Source organism: Heterocephalus glaber, unplaced genomic scaffold (genome assembly GCF_053883595.1).
Source record: "Heterocephalus glaber isolate CG9 unplaced genomic scaffold, H.glaber_assembly_v1.0 deba00001428, whole genome shotgun sequence".
Classification (NCBI taxonomy): domain Eukaryota; kingdom Metazoa; phylum Chordata; class Mammalia; order Rodentia; family Bathyergidae; genus Heterocephalus; species Heterocephalus glaber.
Window position 1 is genome coordinate 31,945,550 of NW_028258293.1, and position 14,671 is coordinate 31,960,220.

Below are 14,671 nucleotides of genomic sequence, written 5' to 3' on the forward strand. Positions count from 1 at the left end.
ACATGGTATGGAAAGATAAATCAGAGTTGATTAGGTTAAGAAAGAAGAGAAAAAGGTGATGAGATCCTTAATGATTTGTATGAAAAGGATCTCGATAGGTTTTTTTTGTCTATATTCAGCAAATAAAACAAATTTTCACCTAATGCAAATATAAGTTGTTCTTTAGTTTCCAAGGCACTTTGCATTCATTTCATCTATGTGTCAGGAATTATGTAAGGAGTTCTCAAGTTCATTATTTCACCTAATTCTCAGAGACAACTTATATGTTCAGTATGAATAACTTTTCAACTGATGAGAAAAATATGATTCCAAGAGGTTATGTGACTTGCATATATAGCTATTCAGTAGAAAAGTCAGAATTAGAACCTTCAAAAGCTTCTTTTATTCTTATTTTATTTTATCCTGCACACACAGCCAGATTAATTTTTCCTCACAGCACATATTCACTATCTCATTGTTCAAAAACATACATGGCTCTTGGTTATTTTGAAATATTTCTCAGCCCAACATTCAAAGTTCTCATGATCTGATTCCTACCCTTTCTTCCCATTCTATTCCTTCATATACTACAGTCTTCCTCCCTTTGTTCAGGATCTTCTTTCCATCCGGAATACCCTGTATCATTTCCACACATTCAAAGCTACTTATGCTTTGCATCAGGCCAAGCAAAATCTCATTTTCAAGCCAAGTGTAGCTTTTCCTCTTTTAAAAACCCTGTAAGAACATATTCATACCTTTCGTATGGAACTTACGCAAACTTGTATGAAGATTAGTTAAGAATGTGTGCATGCATGCACATTTGTGTACATGTGTATCTAGAAATCTGGAGCTCAATTAAAAGTCCAGAATCACAACACACATGGTACTCAGAGAATGTTTGTGTATGAAAAGAAAAATGGAAAGAGAAAAGCCAGTGGGTTGATAAGTGCTTTGTTTTTAAACCACACACACGCCAAAAAAAAAATCAGTAATAGGCTACTACATCCCACAGGAGTGTCATTTAAGTTGTTTGATAAGTATTTATTCCCTAGAGGTTTCATGCCTTTTTACTGTCTATTGGCAAGAATATGAGCGTCTAATAAAACTAAGTTGTCCTTCCAGAAACACCAAGAAGTGTAAAGAATGAATGTTTCGATTTTTTATGAAAAACTATTATTTCTTCAAGCCAAATATGGACAGTCTTCTAAAGAAACTCAGTCAATCATGAAGAGTAAAAATGATTACTTTAAATATTTGTACACTTCGATTCCCTACTGCAAGTGAGAAAGAGTTACTTTGGAGTGGTGTTTCCTAATAGGTCAGGCTTCTGGTCTAGCTGCAGCTTTATATAAATAACAGTTGAGGATAGCTTTCCCTTATGTCTGAAAAACAAAATATTTATTTAAAGGCATTATGTATAGGAACCCCTTATAACTAGGACTGGAGCCAGAAGAGTACCTTTGGAGCTCCTCAGACCATCCTAGAGGATGAGACAATGCTTGTCAATTTCACAGAGATTATTGCAGGCAGAGACTAACATGGAAATTGGGCAGGACACTAGGAGTCCTTTTCAATCCCTACTATGGCCCAGACTAAATGTCCTTACCTAATAAAACCCAATCTATTTAGGGTAAGAAATAGCATTCCTCTAACAGGAAAAAAGAACTGTACTCACACTCTAAGGACCTAAACTCTGGGCCTGTCGCTTACTGGCTTTGACCAATCAGAAATTCTTTTAGTGTCAGTGTCTTTTGATTCCTTTCCCGTGAGAGTTGTTTTGAGTACTAAGTAAGACAACAGTCAATGTCCTATCCATATGTGAGTAAAGGATTTAACAGAGATAACAAGGAAAAATTAATTGTAGTTATAGAAGCATTTGATAAGTAACTGGCACTGAGCAATAAGAATGACAACAGCACCAGTAATAACAGCACCAGTAATAACCAACCAAATACCCTCCAACCACTACCGTTTATCGAATGTCTACTGTGTGCCAGACTCTTGTTCTAGGTACTCTCTATATTATCTCAGTAAAACCTAACCTCTCTGCAAAGTGAATATCATGACTTATATTTTCAGATAAGGATACTGAAGCTAAGGTTTATATCAAAGTCAGCCAAGATCATAACCAATGCCCTCAGGTCATATGACTCCAAAGGCTCTTCTAGTCTGTTTCTATTTCTACACACTTTCCCTCTTTACAAACAGGCTTGAGGGCCGGGGATTTAGCTCAGTGGTTTTGCCACCTGCTGCACAAGCAAAAGGACCTGAGTTTGATCTCTGGTACCAAAAAACAACAACAAAAAAAACAAGCTTGAAGAGGCTGGGCATAGCGACACATGCCTGTAATCCCACCACGTGGGAGGCTGAGGCAGGAGGATCACTGCAAGTCTGAGACCAGCCTGGGCTACATAATGAGTTTAAGGCCAGCCTGAACTATATGGCAATACCTTGTTGTCTCAATCAATCAATCACTCAATCAACCATTCAAAAAACAAGGCCTGAATAAGATTATCTATAACTAGAAGACTTCCCAGCATTAACATGCTAATCTTCCTGTATGTGACAGACAACCCCTCTACTCTTCTTAGCTGGATAACCCTCTCTAATCACAAAGGCTGAAAGCATCCACGAGCTCCACCAAAGATTTGTATTCCCTGGGGCAGGAAATGAGCACATTGCACATGGCATTAGCCACCTTAATGGACTTGCTTCCATTCAGAGTTCTATAACTACAAGGCAGGAAAACAAGTCAAGTTTCTCTTTCCTGTGCCAGTTTCCCACAAAGGCAGCCTCCAAGACTTCCACCTTTCACCTGCTCACCTCCCATCAAGGACTCTAAGGCACAAGGGGCTAGAAACCAACCAGAGGAAGCTCTAGTGCCTAACCTCAGCTCTGCTAAGGATTAGGAGTAAAAGATTCTAATGTAGTCCCTGCTCATCTCTGATAGCACAACCCATAAAAAAAGTTTTTTATATTCCTTGAGCCGCAAATTTCTCAAAATAAAAAGAAACTATTACCTACCTCAAAGGGTTCTTTTTAGGATTGGTATAATCTCTATTTTTTTTATTTCCATCAAATTCACTATCTTAAAATTGATACGCTATTATTATCCTTCCTTTCTCACCACTATTTTTACTTTAAAGCAGATTCTTCTCTGCACTAAAAGACTTTTATATGTATACCAGAGAATAATCTTTTGTATTTACATATGATTTTAATGTTTAAATGCTTGCATAGTATTGAATCTTTCACTTAATTCTTAGCACAAGGTATAGCATAAAGCAAAAGCTCAGTCAATGCTTTGTGAATATTTATATGAATAAAAAGAAATAAATATGTGGTTCTTAAAGTTGATGTATTTTCACATGCATTGCGCTTTACTGAATTCTTGCAACACTTTTGTGAGGTATGTTATCAAGCACATTTTATAAATCAATAAAATTGAGGCTGAGCTGTCAAATGACTTGTCTGAGGTAATATAAGCAGTTGAAGGCAAGTACCTGTGTCTTTGGAGTCCTACCTCAAAGAACAATTAATAATCCTTAACCATAATGATGATTTTAAAAGTTAACTTACCCTCAATGAGCTACAGAATTTGGCTTTAACACTTGTAAAAGACTAATAAGAGCCCAGTGAAATATGTCCTATCCCTATTAACTGTCACTTCTCCAGGACACCAGGGGTTACAACCATCAAAAATATATAAACAGGTTTGTAGCAGCCTCCCTCAGAGGAGCCCAACTTTATTTTCACTAAAAGAAGAGCATCTCACCCTGAATGCTAGTATACTCTTTTAACTAAACTTCTCCAAGGCAGCTGCCAACCATAGCCCACCTGCCTACATTCCTGCTTTGTAATTAACCAAAGAAAAGACTGAAAAGAAGCCTCAAAAATTCTGTATTTATTTTCTTCATGGCTTTCTTCTACTGAAGACAAGATCTTGGGTCAGCAGGCTTTAGCAATAAGGTCTGAATTCTGCTAGCTTAATGCAATAAGGACAAAGAGGTGCTCCCAAATAAATGAGGACTGCAATTTCCAGTGGAATTCTGCACAGAGAATAATGGTAGGATCAGTAGATTAGGAGTCAAGAGAGATGGGTTCAAATCTTTTCTGTAAGAGATTTCTCTCCTAAGCACCAAATAAACAATTGTTCACATTCAGTTCTATAAGATCTCTCAGGCAGTATCTGACTTCTTCATACCTATACCTACATCTTTATTCTTTCTCTTTGAATAATATCACGCAGTTTTAAGGCATTCTCACATTCATCAATTACCAAATCCTGTCAAATCTACCTGCTAAGTATCTCTCAAATTCATCTACTTCACTCCATCTATACTATGCTATTACCTTAGTCATCTCTTATCTGGAATTATACAATAACCTTTTGACTCACCTCAACCCCTCTTACCTCCTGCACTCTGTTCTCCATACTGTGTCTACAGTAACTTTTCCAAAAGCTTTAAGTTCCATCATGTCACACCTGCTAGTTGATTCTAGTCTGATATAGAAAGAAACTAGAAATATCCCTATTGAGCTAAGAAGTGCTAAAAACTAACTCAAAATAAAAAGACTATATAACTGAAAAAACAACAGTTGGTGGTAGACACTTACCTCCTGTCCTGTGGCTACATCCATTGCAGTGTACACGGTGCCTGAAGCACTGAGCAACAGGTAAGAGAGAAAGGGAAAAAAATAGGTATTCAATGAATTTGTCAAATGCAGCTATACACACGATCTGGCAACACAAGGATTAATAATAGCAAAAATAATCCACCCACTCTCCCCCTTTACAGCCCTCCCATTGTTATTTGAAAGGTAGTGTGTGGCAGTAAAGAGAATAGAGGCTGTAGTGACCCACTCTCCTGAATTTCAATACAGAGCTTCTACCTAATATCTATGAGCTATCAGAGCTTGACTAAATTATGTAAGTTCTCTGACCTTTACTTTCTTCTTTTTGACATGAACATAGGAATATATGAGAATTTAAATCAATTTATGTAAAGCACTTAGCCAAGTGCCTAAAATAAATACAGTAGGTGTTCAAATACATTAGTTTCCTCTCTTTTTTTTTTGGTCTTTTTGAGACAGTGCTTCACTGCATAGCCCAGGCTGGCCTTAAACCAGTGGCAACCCGCCTGCCTCAGCCTCTCAAGTACTGGGATTACAGGTATAAACCACCACTCCTGGCTTCAAATACATTGTTTTTAAGTTTCTTTTTCCTGCTTGTCCTCCTCTCTTCCACCACCTTTAGCAAGTTGCTTTAATTTCTTGTAGCTTCAAACTTAAATCTAATACAGGATTAGATCTGTGGTTTTCAGGTCTGATACTATTCCTGCCCCAATTCCAAGATAAGAATAACCCCATTAGATATAGACGTACATGTATGTATGTATATACACACTCACTTAAGCAAACAGGTAGAGGCTGCTTAAAGAAAGAAATGCTAGAAATAAGCCAGGCATGGTAGTGCATGCCTTGTAATGCCAGCACACTGGGAGGCTGAGGGAGGAAGATCACAAGTTTGAGTCTAGCCTGGGCAACTTAATAATTTAGCAAGATCCTGTCTCAAAATATAAAATAAAGAAAAATGAGTTCCGGGTTCAATTCTCAGAACTGGAAAAAAAACGTTATAAATAATGCTAGAAAACTAATAGCGTCCATTTGAAATAACTAAAATTCTCATTTTATGCCTACAACCACAGACCCTGTATATTTGTAGATGAGTAATTTTCAAAACATATCTGTAGTTGAACATGCCATACATCAAGTATATAAGATATAATTTGAAGACATTTAAAATTCTAGTCTTTTGCAAAAATGCATTCAGGCAAGCCCTTAGGTTATGCTTCCCAGAAATCAGGTCAATTCAGGGGGAAAAGTCACTTATAAGTATGCCTTTCAGCTAGAGATTATAGTCACTAGACCTCTAACCCCACTCCTTAGTTGGAAGCCTACCTATATGTCTGGAAACTATGATCATTAAGACATTGGCTATTAGGCCAGGGATGCAGCTCAGTGTCACTGCGCCTGCCTGGCAAGCGCAAGGCCCTGAGTTCGATTCCCAGAACTGGGGGGAAAAAAAAGATATTGGCTATCAAAGACTAGATTGTATGCACTGGTAGTTATTTCTTCACTTGCCTGATAATCCTATCCCTAGCCATGTACTGTTAAAAAGCTGATTTTTATCTTTCTACCCTTCCCTCTCTCTGATCCTACTACATGCATCATTCTTACCATTCTTAAAAGGACAAATGTGTTCAAGCCTCACAGGACTGAACATTTTGAGACTGTCTTCACACTTGCACAGTTCTAAAAAACTACCCAGGCTCACTAGTTAGCATTATTTCCATTGCTTATTTCCATTTTAAATAGACAAATGTCTCGATATATGAATTCCAGGTCCAAAAGCATAATCATCTGTAGGTCTTAAAAAGGAAATAAAGCAAACAAAAATTACAGTAGTCCCAATTTATCAAACTGGTGTGGCATTTGTATTTTTAAAATTATGAGATATAGAGACCTATCAGTATGGATGCTTAATATTTCATTCTTAGCACTAACAGACCTGTCAAGTAATCAAGGAAAGAATGTTTTGCAGATGTTGCCTACTCATACATCTATTTTTTTAAAACAGGCATTTTGGAGATGAAAAACCCTTAATCTATAGTCCTTCTTCCCTAAATTTACAGATGAAGACCCTCAAGTCCATAGAAGGGATATGACTTGTGTAACTTGTCCATGTACTTTTCTGCTACATTCATGATATCTCTATTTAACTACTTAAATAAAATACCATCTATATTATTCTGGGGCAAAGTGCTAACTACCTTATACTAGTTCAGACTCAAAAAATAATTATCTAGTAGGAAAAATAACGAGGCCAGCAAAAAAGACATCCACCACTCAACTCAAAGTTGTTTTAATGATTAAATTCAACAACAGATGTAAATAAGTTGTACACTATAGAATACTGTACAAATATTCCATCCCTGTATTATAAATTCTGTATCCTACTTTTGGAACTCTTGGGTGCATAAGAAAATTGAAACAAAATTTCAATGACTTCATTAGTAACAATGCTTTCATTCCACTAACACTGAGAGCCTACTATAAAGCCAGACGTTTTTATTTTTTCAGTTTCATTTTTATTTCATTTCATTTGGTAAATCCACAGTAATCTGCTTATTTTTATAGAGGTATAACTTAGCTATACATAAATATGAAGTGTACAATTTTATGATTTTTTTTACATATACATACACTATGTTTACCATAAAGATCACCCCCAAAAATTCTCTCAATATGTCTTTCCAAGTGACATCCTTCTTACAGAAATAATCACCATTATTGACTTCTACTACCATATATTAATTCTATCTTGAACTTCATATTAACAAAATCATATAAGATCTATCATTTTATGTCTAGCTTTTTTTGCTCAGAAAATGGGCAAATACTTTTAAAAGACTTAGCACAATACAGTATACTTTCTTTGTTTGCCTATCTCAACCTGTTGACTTTCGATTCCTGAAGGCAGAGATTGTGTGTGACTCCAAGCCACATTCACAGTGCTTAGCACACAACAGGAATTCAGTTAAGAGTCCAGTACACTGAGGGCAGCATATGTTACAGATGATGAACTTGAAAGGAGTCATGAACTTTGACATCCACCTGGAAAAATAAGTACCACTAACTAGCAGAAGGATCTGTAGATCTAGGTCTTCCACTTCATATTAGTGCATCAATACTAGAGCAAACAGGGTTTATCTGGAAAAGTAGATCTGTAAGTTGGGATGCTGGTTTTGTGCTAAGAAAATAAATGGTTCTCTAACTCTCACAGCACGGGTATTTTTAGCAATATGATCAGCTAATGGCATATCTTTCATATTAAGTACAATTCTGCCAAACTTGAAGTCAGCCTAACATAACACCTCCAGATGAGTAAACTAAAGAAAGAAAAAGGTTTATGAGAGGCAAAACAGTCAATAAAGTCATATATGACAGTACACACAATTTTAAGTCATTTCTCCAAGGAAAGAAAATGCATATACTAACCCTTGCCCAATTTTCTCAAATCGTGTATACTTCTTCTTAGGATCGCCCACACTCACTATGCTCCCTTTGAAAGAAACAGACACCATAAATGATTTTTTTCTGGATCAAGACACAAAACAGAGCCCATGTTCTCCCCACTCCCAAGTTGACAAGGATTAAAGAACTGTCTCCAATGCCCACAAAACATACTAAACAGGCCCTTAGATTTTTCCCTGATGAAAAGTTTCATTTCCTTGATTGCTTTAATTCATTGTAATCTATTAAATTTCTAAACTAAGAGCCATTTGTTCATGTTTTAATGAATTACTTCAATAAGCATTTATTGTTTAATATGTACAAGCCATATGCTAAGTGCTAGGAATAAAGAAATAGAAAAACCATAGTTAAGAGTCCTTGCTCTTGGGGAGCTCAATCTCATGGGAAAAAAAAATTGACAAGCAAATATAAGATGCCATAAAAATACAACTGCTGTAATAAATTCCAAATGGTCACAGAAAGGAACACAAAAATAGAGTGGAAAGGCTTCAAAAAGGTGATATTTGGGCCAATTTTTATAGGATAAGTAGATGCCAATCAGGGAAAGAGGTCTACAGCAGGGAATACTTTAAGTACAAAGGCAAAGAAGTGTAAAACAACTCACTGGTTTCACAACATGTATTCTAGAGATGTGGAAATGTGGCCCACAGAAAGAGATTCCCCACTGTCACACAGCAAATTGGTATCAGATCTAAAGTTAAGAGATTGGTTTTTAGTCCCCCAGTCCAATGCGCCTTTTCTCTAATACCAACAACTAAGATTTGATAATTTCACATACATCATGTCATTTGATTTACAAAAAAGTCAGTTTTGTTTTGTTTTGGTACCGGGGACTGAACTCAGGACCTTGCGCTTCCGAGGCAGGTGGCGGAACCACTGAGCTAGCTAAATCCCTGGCCCAAAAAAGTCAGATATTAATGTCCCCATTTTAAAAGTAAGGAAAAAGGAAGCTCAGAAGACAGGAGAAAATTGCCTAAGACATAAGTCAGTGGTAGGGCTGGGCCTTTAGCCCAAGTGTACTAACTCCCAGGCCAGTTTGCTTTCCATAATTCTAAGTGTGATTGCAAAAATATACAGACCAAAAAAAAAAAAAATCCCAAACAAATCTAGGTTTTACTTCATCATTTTTTATGAGGACTCCAGGCAACAGCAATTTTTAAGAGAGTGAAATTCTTTTAAAAGTCAAACAAGAATGATCAGAAAGAAGTAGAAAACTGCTAAAGTACAGAAACAGAAACCTCAATGTCAGTTTGCAAACTCGGCCAAATCAGTCACATCAAATCATTTTTGGAAATAAACAGGATACCCTAATCTATTCCTATTTCTGGTTGCTAAATAAAGTGAAATGGAAGTTTCCACCTGACAGCAGAGGCAACATACTCTACTAACAAAGGCCCAAGTTTGTGTTTTAACCTCAGCCTTGTCACCTTCTATGTGTATGATTTGGGGCAGGGTATTTATCCTCTCTGGGCCTCTAAAGTCGGAACTACAAAAATGAAGATCATTATGCCTGTCTTGACATGATAAATATGAGAATTAAATGGGAAAAAAAAGAAACAAGAAAATATCTTGCTTGTCATATGGTACACTGGATAGGTTCACAAAGTGTTGGTTTCCCTTCCCTTTTTTTTTCTACAACTATGGTGGCAGATCTGTCTTTTCCTAGGTCAATGGCAAACATCAATCACAGCACTCTTTCCCACCAGGTATAGTCAATGTCTCAATCTTTGTCAACATAATATTCTATTCACTAAAAAGCTATTTTCCCACCTTTATAACCCATGCCTAGGGGGAAAGGGATAACTTGCCCTCAAAGTGAGCTATCCATACTCTCTCCCTTTATATCCCTAATGAAGTATCCAATCAGAGCTGGTGAGACAAGGAATGGAAGTGGAGGGGCTGGATGAGAAGAACAGTTCATGGCTAAGATACCAACATGGCCAGCCAGTCATATGGATCAAATCTAGAATCAGGATCTTTATAGCAGCAGACCAGTCATAGATCAAATGAAGGTTTAGAAAGCTAAAAGTGCTTACGTAATTTCTCCAAGATCTCCTCATCAGACATTTTGGGCTTCTTCTTCTGCTTCTCAGTATTCCGAGTCAAAGCATCTGGCAGAATGGTGTTATTCTCAGTAGGTGATATGGGAGATGTAGCCACATCCCGAGTTGGAGTAACAGGAAGTGGTTCAATCACAGACCGTGTGTACACCTGTATTAGTGAAAATTTTGGCAAAACGAGTCTTTGTTAGCATAGAACCCCTTCTAGATATAGCATTAGAATATCCACAGAACAATTCCCTAAATATGCATCCTTTCTCTTCTGTCAAAATCTATACTGCTCCTCCTCCATGCCCATGCCCATCTACTATAAGAAATGGCTTTCCTTGCTCTTATTATATACAACAGTGGTCAATGAGAATCCTAGCACTGAAGATATTCAAAGGAGGCTAGGCACTTCTCAGAAGAGAGTCCATTCTTAGATGAGAATCCCCCTCATCTATAACATTCTGCATTTTCCCAAGATGAAATGAAATCTTGCATCATAACACTTGGTGCTGCTAACACTTAACATACTTTCCACTGAATCACTCCCTCTTTAGATCATGAACCCTTTCAGAGGAAGAACTACTTTTGTTCATCAAGAGACAAGGGTGTAGTGAATTAGAACCCAAGCTCAGGAACTTGACTGCTTGGGCTTAACTCCCAGCTCTTATTCTTACCATCTGCATGAGTTGGGGTAGGTTTTTTACCTTCTCTGCACTTCAGTTTCCACATCTGTAAAATGGTATAAATAATGACACCTATCTTATAGAGCTGTTCTACAAATAAATTAATATTTGTGATAATGATTAGAATCAGTCCAGAACATATTAAGCACTCAAATTTTGGGTTTGTAAATATTATATTTTCTATTTATTCATTTACTTAACAAATATTTGCTGAAAATCTATTCTAAGTCTAGCCCTATGTAAAATTCTGTCCCCTTACTCTGGTAAATTCTGGCAAAGGAAGTGAAAAAGTCACATCACAAGGGAAAAAGGAATTAATGTTATATGAAATGAGCAACTATACACTACTGATGTTCAGAAGTGAAGTTATACTTTCAAGTATTTACCACGTTATCATAAAAATATCACAATTATCTTTTGGATAGTTACAAGCTGTATGAGTTCTAACCACTTATCTAACAAAAAGCAAAAAACATTCTGGTAAATGTCTGATGAAATCAATTAATAAATAATTGAGATCCATCAGCAGGACTGGTTTCCTGACTAGTGTCGCATAATTTTTCATTTTTTATTCTTGTACCTATGGACAAACTATATCTCAGGCACCTAAACTTCATTCCTTGTCCTCCTTCTTAATACTGCCTTTTCTTTATCTAACATCCTTCTTATCTGGCTCCCAGTGCAGGTCTTACACACACAAATACCACTGGGCTATGGTGGAAAGTAACGTGAGTTGGAGTTAATTACCTACTTTCAAATACTAGCTCTTTTGCTAAGTGACTATAGGTAGATCAATTTACCTCTCCATATCTCAGCTGCTGCTTCTGTGAATTAGCAATTAAGGATATCTTTTTAGAAAGAAATGCTAAGATCAAATTTATCACTCCATTCCTTTATTCATCATCAGCCATTTTTAATTTTTTTAAATTTTGAGATAGGGTCTTGTCAAGTTGCCCAGGCTGGCCTCAAACTTGCAATCCTCCTGCCTTAGCCTCCCAGAATGCTGGGATTACAAGGATACAACACCATACCCAGCTCTTTAATTCAATGTTTATTGCCCTCTGATATTTTCAAAGAACTAAGATAAGCACTGAAATTATGTATCTGTGGTTTCTCTACTTTAGAGGAGTTCAAAGTTTAGAAGAAAAAATGTCTTAAATAAAAATGTTTGCAAACCGAAAAAGGTCATGACAATGTGAGACATTTTGACAACTCTTTTATTTTGAAGCTAATTTGACCTAAGGTGACTTTGTGAAGTATGGGCTAGACATTTCCACAGATTCTGTTCATAAATTCTCATTCTAAGAGGCTATACAATGCTCTTGGATTTCCTTCACTGTGTTTTCCATGGTCATTCAACCAACTTCTGATGCTTTATTTCAGAGGCAGCCTTTTGTTTTTACATTACCACAGAGCTTAAGTCCTACACAGTTCTTTCATTATTGAGCTTTCATTATAATAAAAAGCCTAAACAAAGAAACACTAGCAAAGTATTATCTGATGGGAGGTCAGTGCTCAATAATCTTTTCTCATATTTTTTCCTTTCCCTTCTTTCCCTTGCCCTACCCCTCCCAATTACCCTGCTCTTTTAGACCTTTTCTTCCTGTTACACAATATCAGTTATACATTTTTAAAATTACAATATTAAGATCTAGGAGACATTATCACAGATTTTACAGAATTTAAAAGGATACAGAAAGCATATTTCAAAAATCGTTTTTGAAATAAATTTGACAACTTCTAAGAAGTACCTTGGAAGACAAATTAATGAAACTAACTCTGGAGGAAATATAAAATTTCAATAGCACCTATTAAAGTATATTCCTAGCTTGAAAATCTACCTATATGACAACATCAGGCTCATAAACATTTTAACTGATAAATTATATCAAACAATTAAAGCAGAAAAAAGAAGGAACACTTCTCCCCTCATTTTAGGAACTCAACACTGTGCTAATCCTAAAACTGGATAAAAATAATAGAAGAAAGAAGTATGAACATACATAGAAATTTGTTTAACAAAACAAACTATTAGAAGTCAGATCTGGCAGGATGTAGAAAGTGGTTTTGTTATAGGGATGGCAGTGTTGGTTCAGCATTGGAAGATCCACCCCCAAAAGTCATCATTTTAACAGAGGAAAGGAAAAAGCCATATGATCCTGTCAGTAGTTGGAGAAAAAGTATTGGACTAAATTCTACAGCTGTTCATGGTAAAAGCTATCAGGAGCCTAGAAGTAGAATAGAAACTTCTCAACAGATTAAAGACATGTACTCCATACTTCCAGTGAGAACACCTTATATGAATGGAGAAGATACAATGCTTTCTCCTTAAGGTGGGGAACAAGGGCAGATATGCTTACTCTTTATCTGTCCATTAAACTTTGAAACCTAGTCCCCACCAAAATAGTCTGGCAATAAAATGACACAACTAGGATAGGATTGGCAAGGTAGAAGCAAAATCTTTATATGTAGATGAAATGATCATCTACAGAGAAAATACTAAGAAATCTCTAGGAAGTGCTCAATAATCTTAAATCAGGTAAAAAGCATAGGGACAGACTGTGGTAAGTGAGAGTAGAGGGACTGTGAATATTCTGAGATGCAGGAATCTCAAAGGAAGTTAAACAGAAATCACTGTCAACATCCGGCATCAAAGTGCACTCCTGATGTCCAGCATATTAATAGCACTAATGCATTTATAAAATCTCTTGGGTCTTTCAGTATCATCAATAATGCTCTAAAAGGCTGAACACTGCACATTTAACAAGGAATAAAAAATCTGTAGCAAGATAATTTGTTGCTTCCCAGGAGACTAGAATAATTTATGTTATCCCTAAACTAAGTTATTCCAATTCTATGTATCTTGCTGTCCTATCAGTGGAAAACAGGCTAAGTAAACCAAGGCTGGGTTAGTATAAATACCAATTATCTAGGATACTTTGGGTCTATCTCTAAAACAATGATAAATATACCACTTCTTGCCTTTAATAATACAGAAAGTACCTTCAGAAAATGTGGTTCAGTGATTTCACCAGGTTCAAAATTTAAGGCCTCCTACCAGAATATTAAACTTCTATACCTTAGCACCATCTCTTCTCTACCCTTCCTTTCTCTAGTAAATCAGAAAGCTGTCCAGGTCCCCCAAAGACTCACAGATTTTGTATGTTCTGGGCGTGGAGCAATCACTGGAGGTGGGGTAGCATCATCATCATCATCATCCTCATCTTCTGAAACTGGTGGCACTGCAGGGGTCTCAGACACAGTCTTCACGTTCTATGCAGGGAAGAAAGATCATATTTACCTGGTCCAGCTGACATAAAACTTAACATATTGGGATCACCAATTCCCCTAGAAGAAACCTTACTCTTGACACCCATCTCCCACCTAAAGCGTAAGTATGGAAGGGGAAGTTAGCTTATAGCTTTCCTACTTGCCTCTTCCCAGATGAACCCCTGAAAACAAGCTCATAGTTCTTCTTACCTCTGAATTTTACTCTTCACATAGAATAGATAATGAAGTAGAAATGTTGGAAGATTAAGGGGACATAAAAAGAATTAAGATGTGTTATGTATATGTATCAATTCGCTGTGATAAATGTTATTATCATGTACTGCAAACATGTACTAATAAAAAATAAAATTAAAAAGTAGAAATGTTGAGAAGAAATTAAAAATTTTGATTTTTTTTCAAAATTTCTCACTATAAGTCTTTACTCCCTCCTGATATGGTAAATGTAAATCTAAATAGGCTTTTGGCCTTTCCTTTTCATCTCTACCAACCTCCTGGACCCATTCATTAGGTCATCAGAGTCTTTTGCTTCAATCTCAGGATCACAACATTGGGATCTTCCTATCTGAAGGAGAC

The 14,671-nt window shown here is 36.5% G+C and overlaps 1 protein-coding gene across 8 annotated transcripts in view; it reads right to left on the reverse strand.

The window, feature by feature from the left end:
- Nucleotides 1-14,671, reverse strand: part of Pak1 (p21 (RAC1) activated kinase 1) — a 167,540-nt gene that overhangs the window by 18,272 nt on the left and 134,597 nt on the right. For all 8 annotated transcript variants that reach the window (XM_013067420.3, XM_087212008.1, XM_087212009.1 and 5 more), the window contains 4 exons: nucleotides 13,961-14,080; nucleotides 10,113-10,287; nucleotides 8,041-8,104; nucleotides 4,597-4,645 (listed from right to left, as the gene is read on the reverse strand). In XM_013067420.3, the coding sequence (XP_012922874.1) occupies nucleotides 4,597-4,645; nucleotides 8,041-8,104; nucleotides 10,113-10,287; nucleotides 13,961-14,080 (408 nt within the window). The remainder of the gene's footprint in view (nucleotides 1-4,596; nucleotides 4,646-8,040; nucleotides 8,105-10,112; nucleotides 10,288-13,960; nucleotides 14,081-14,671) is intronic.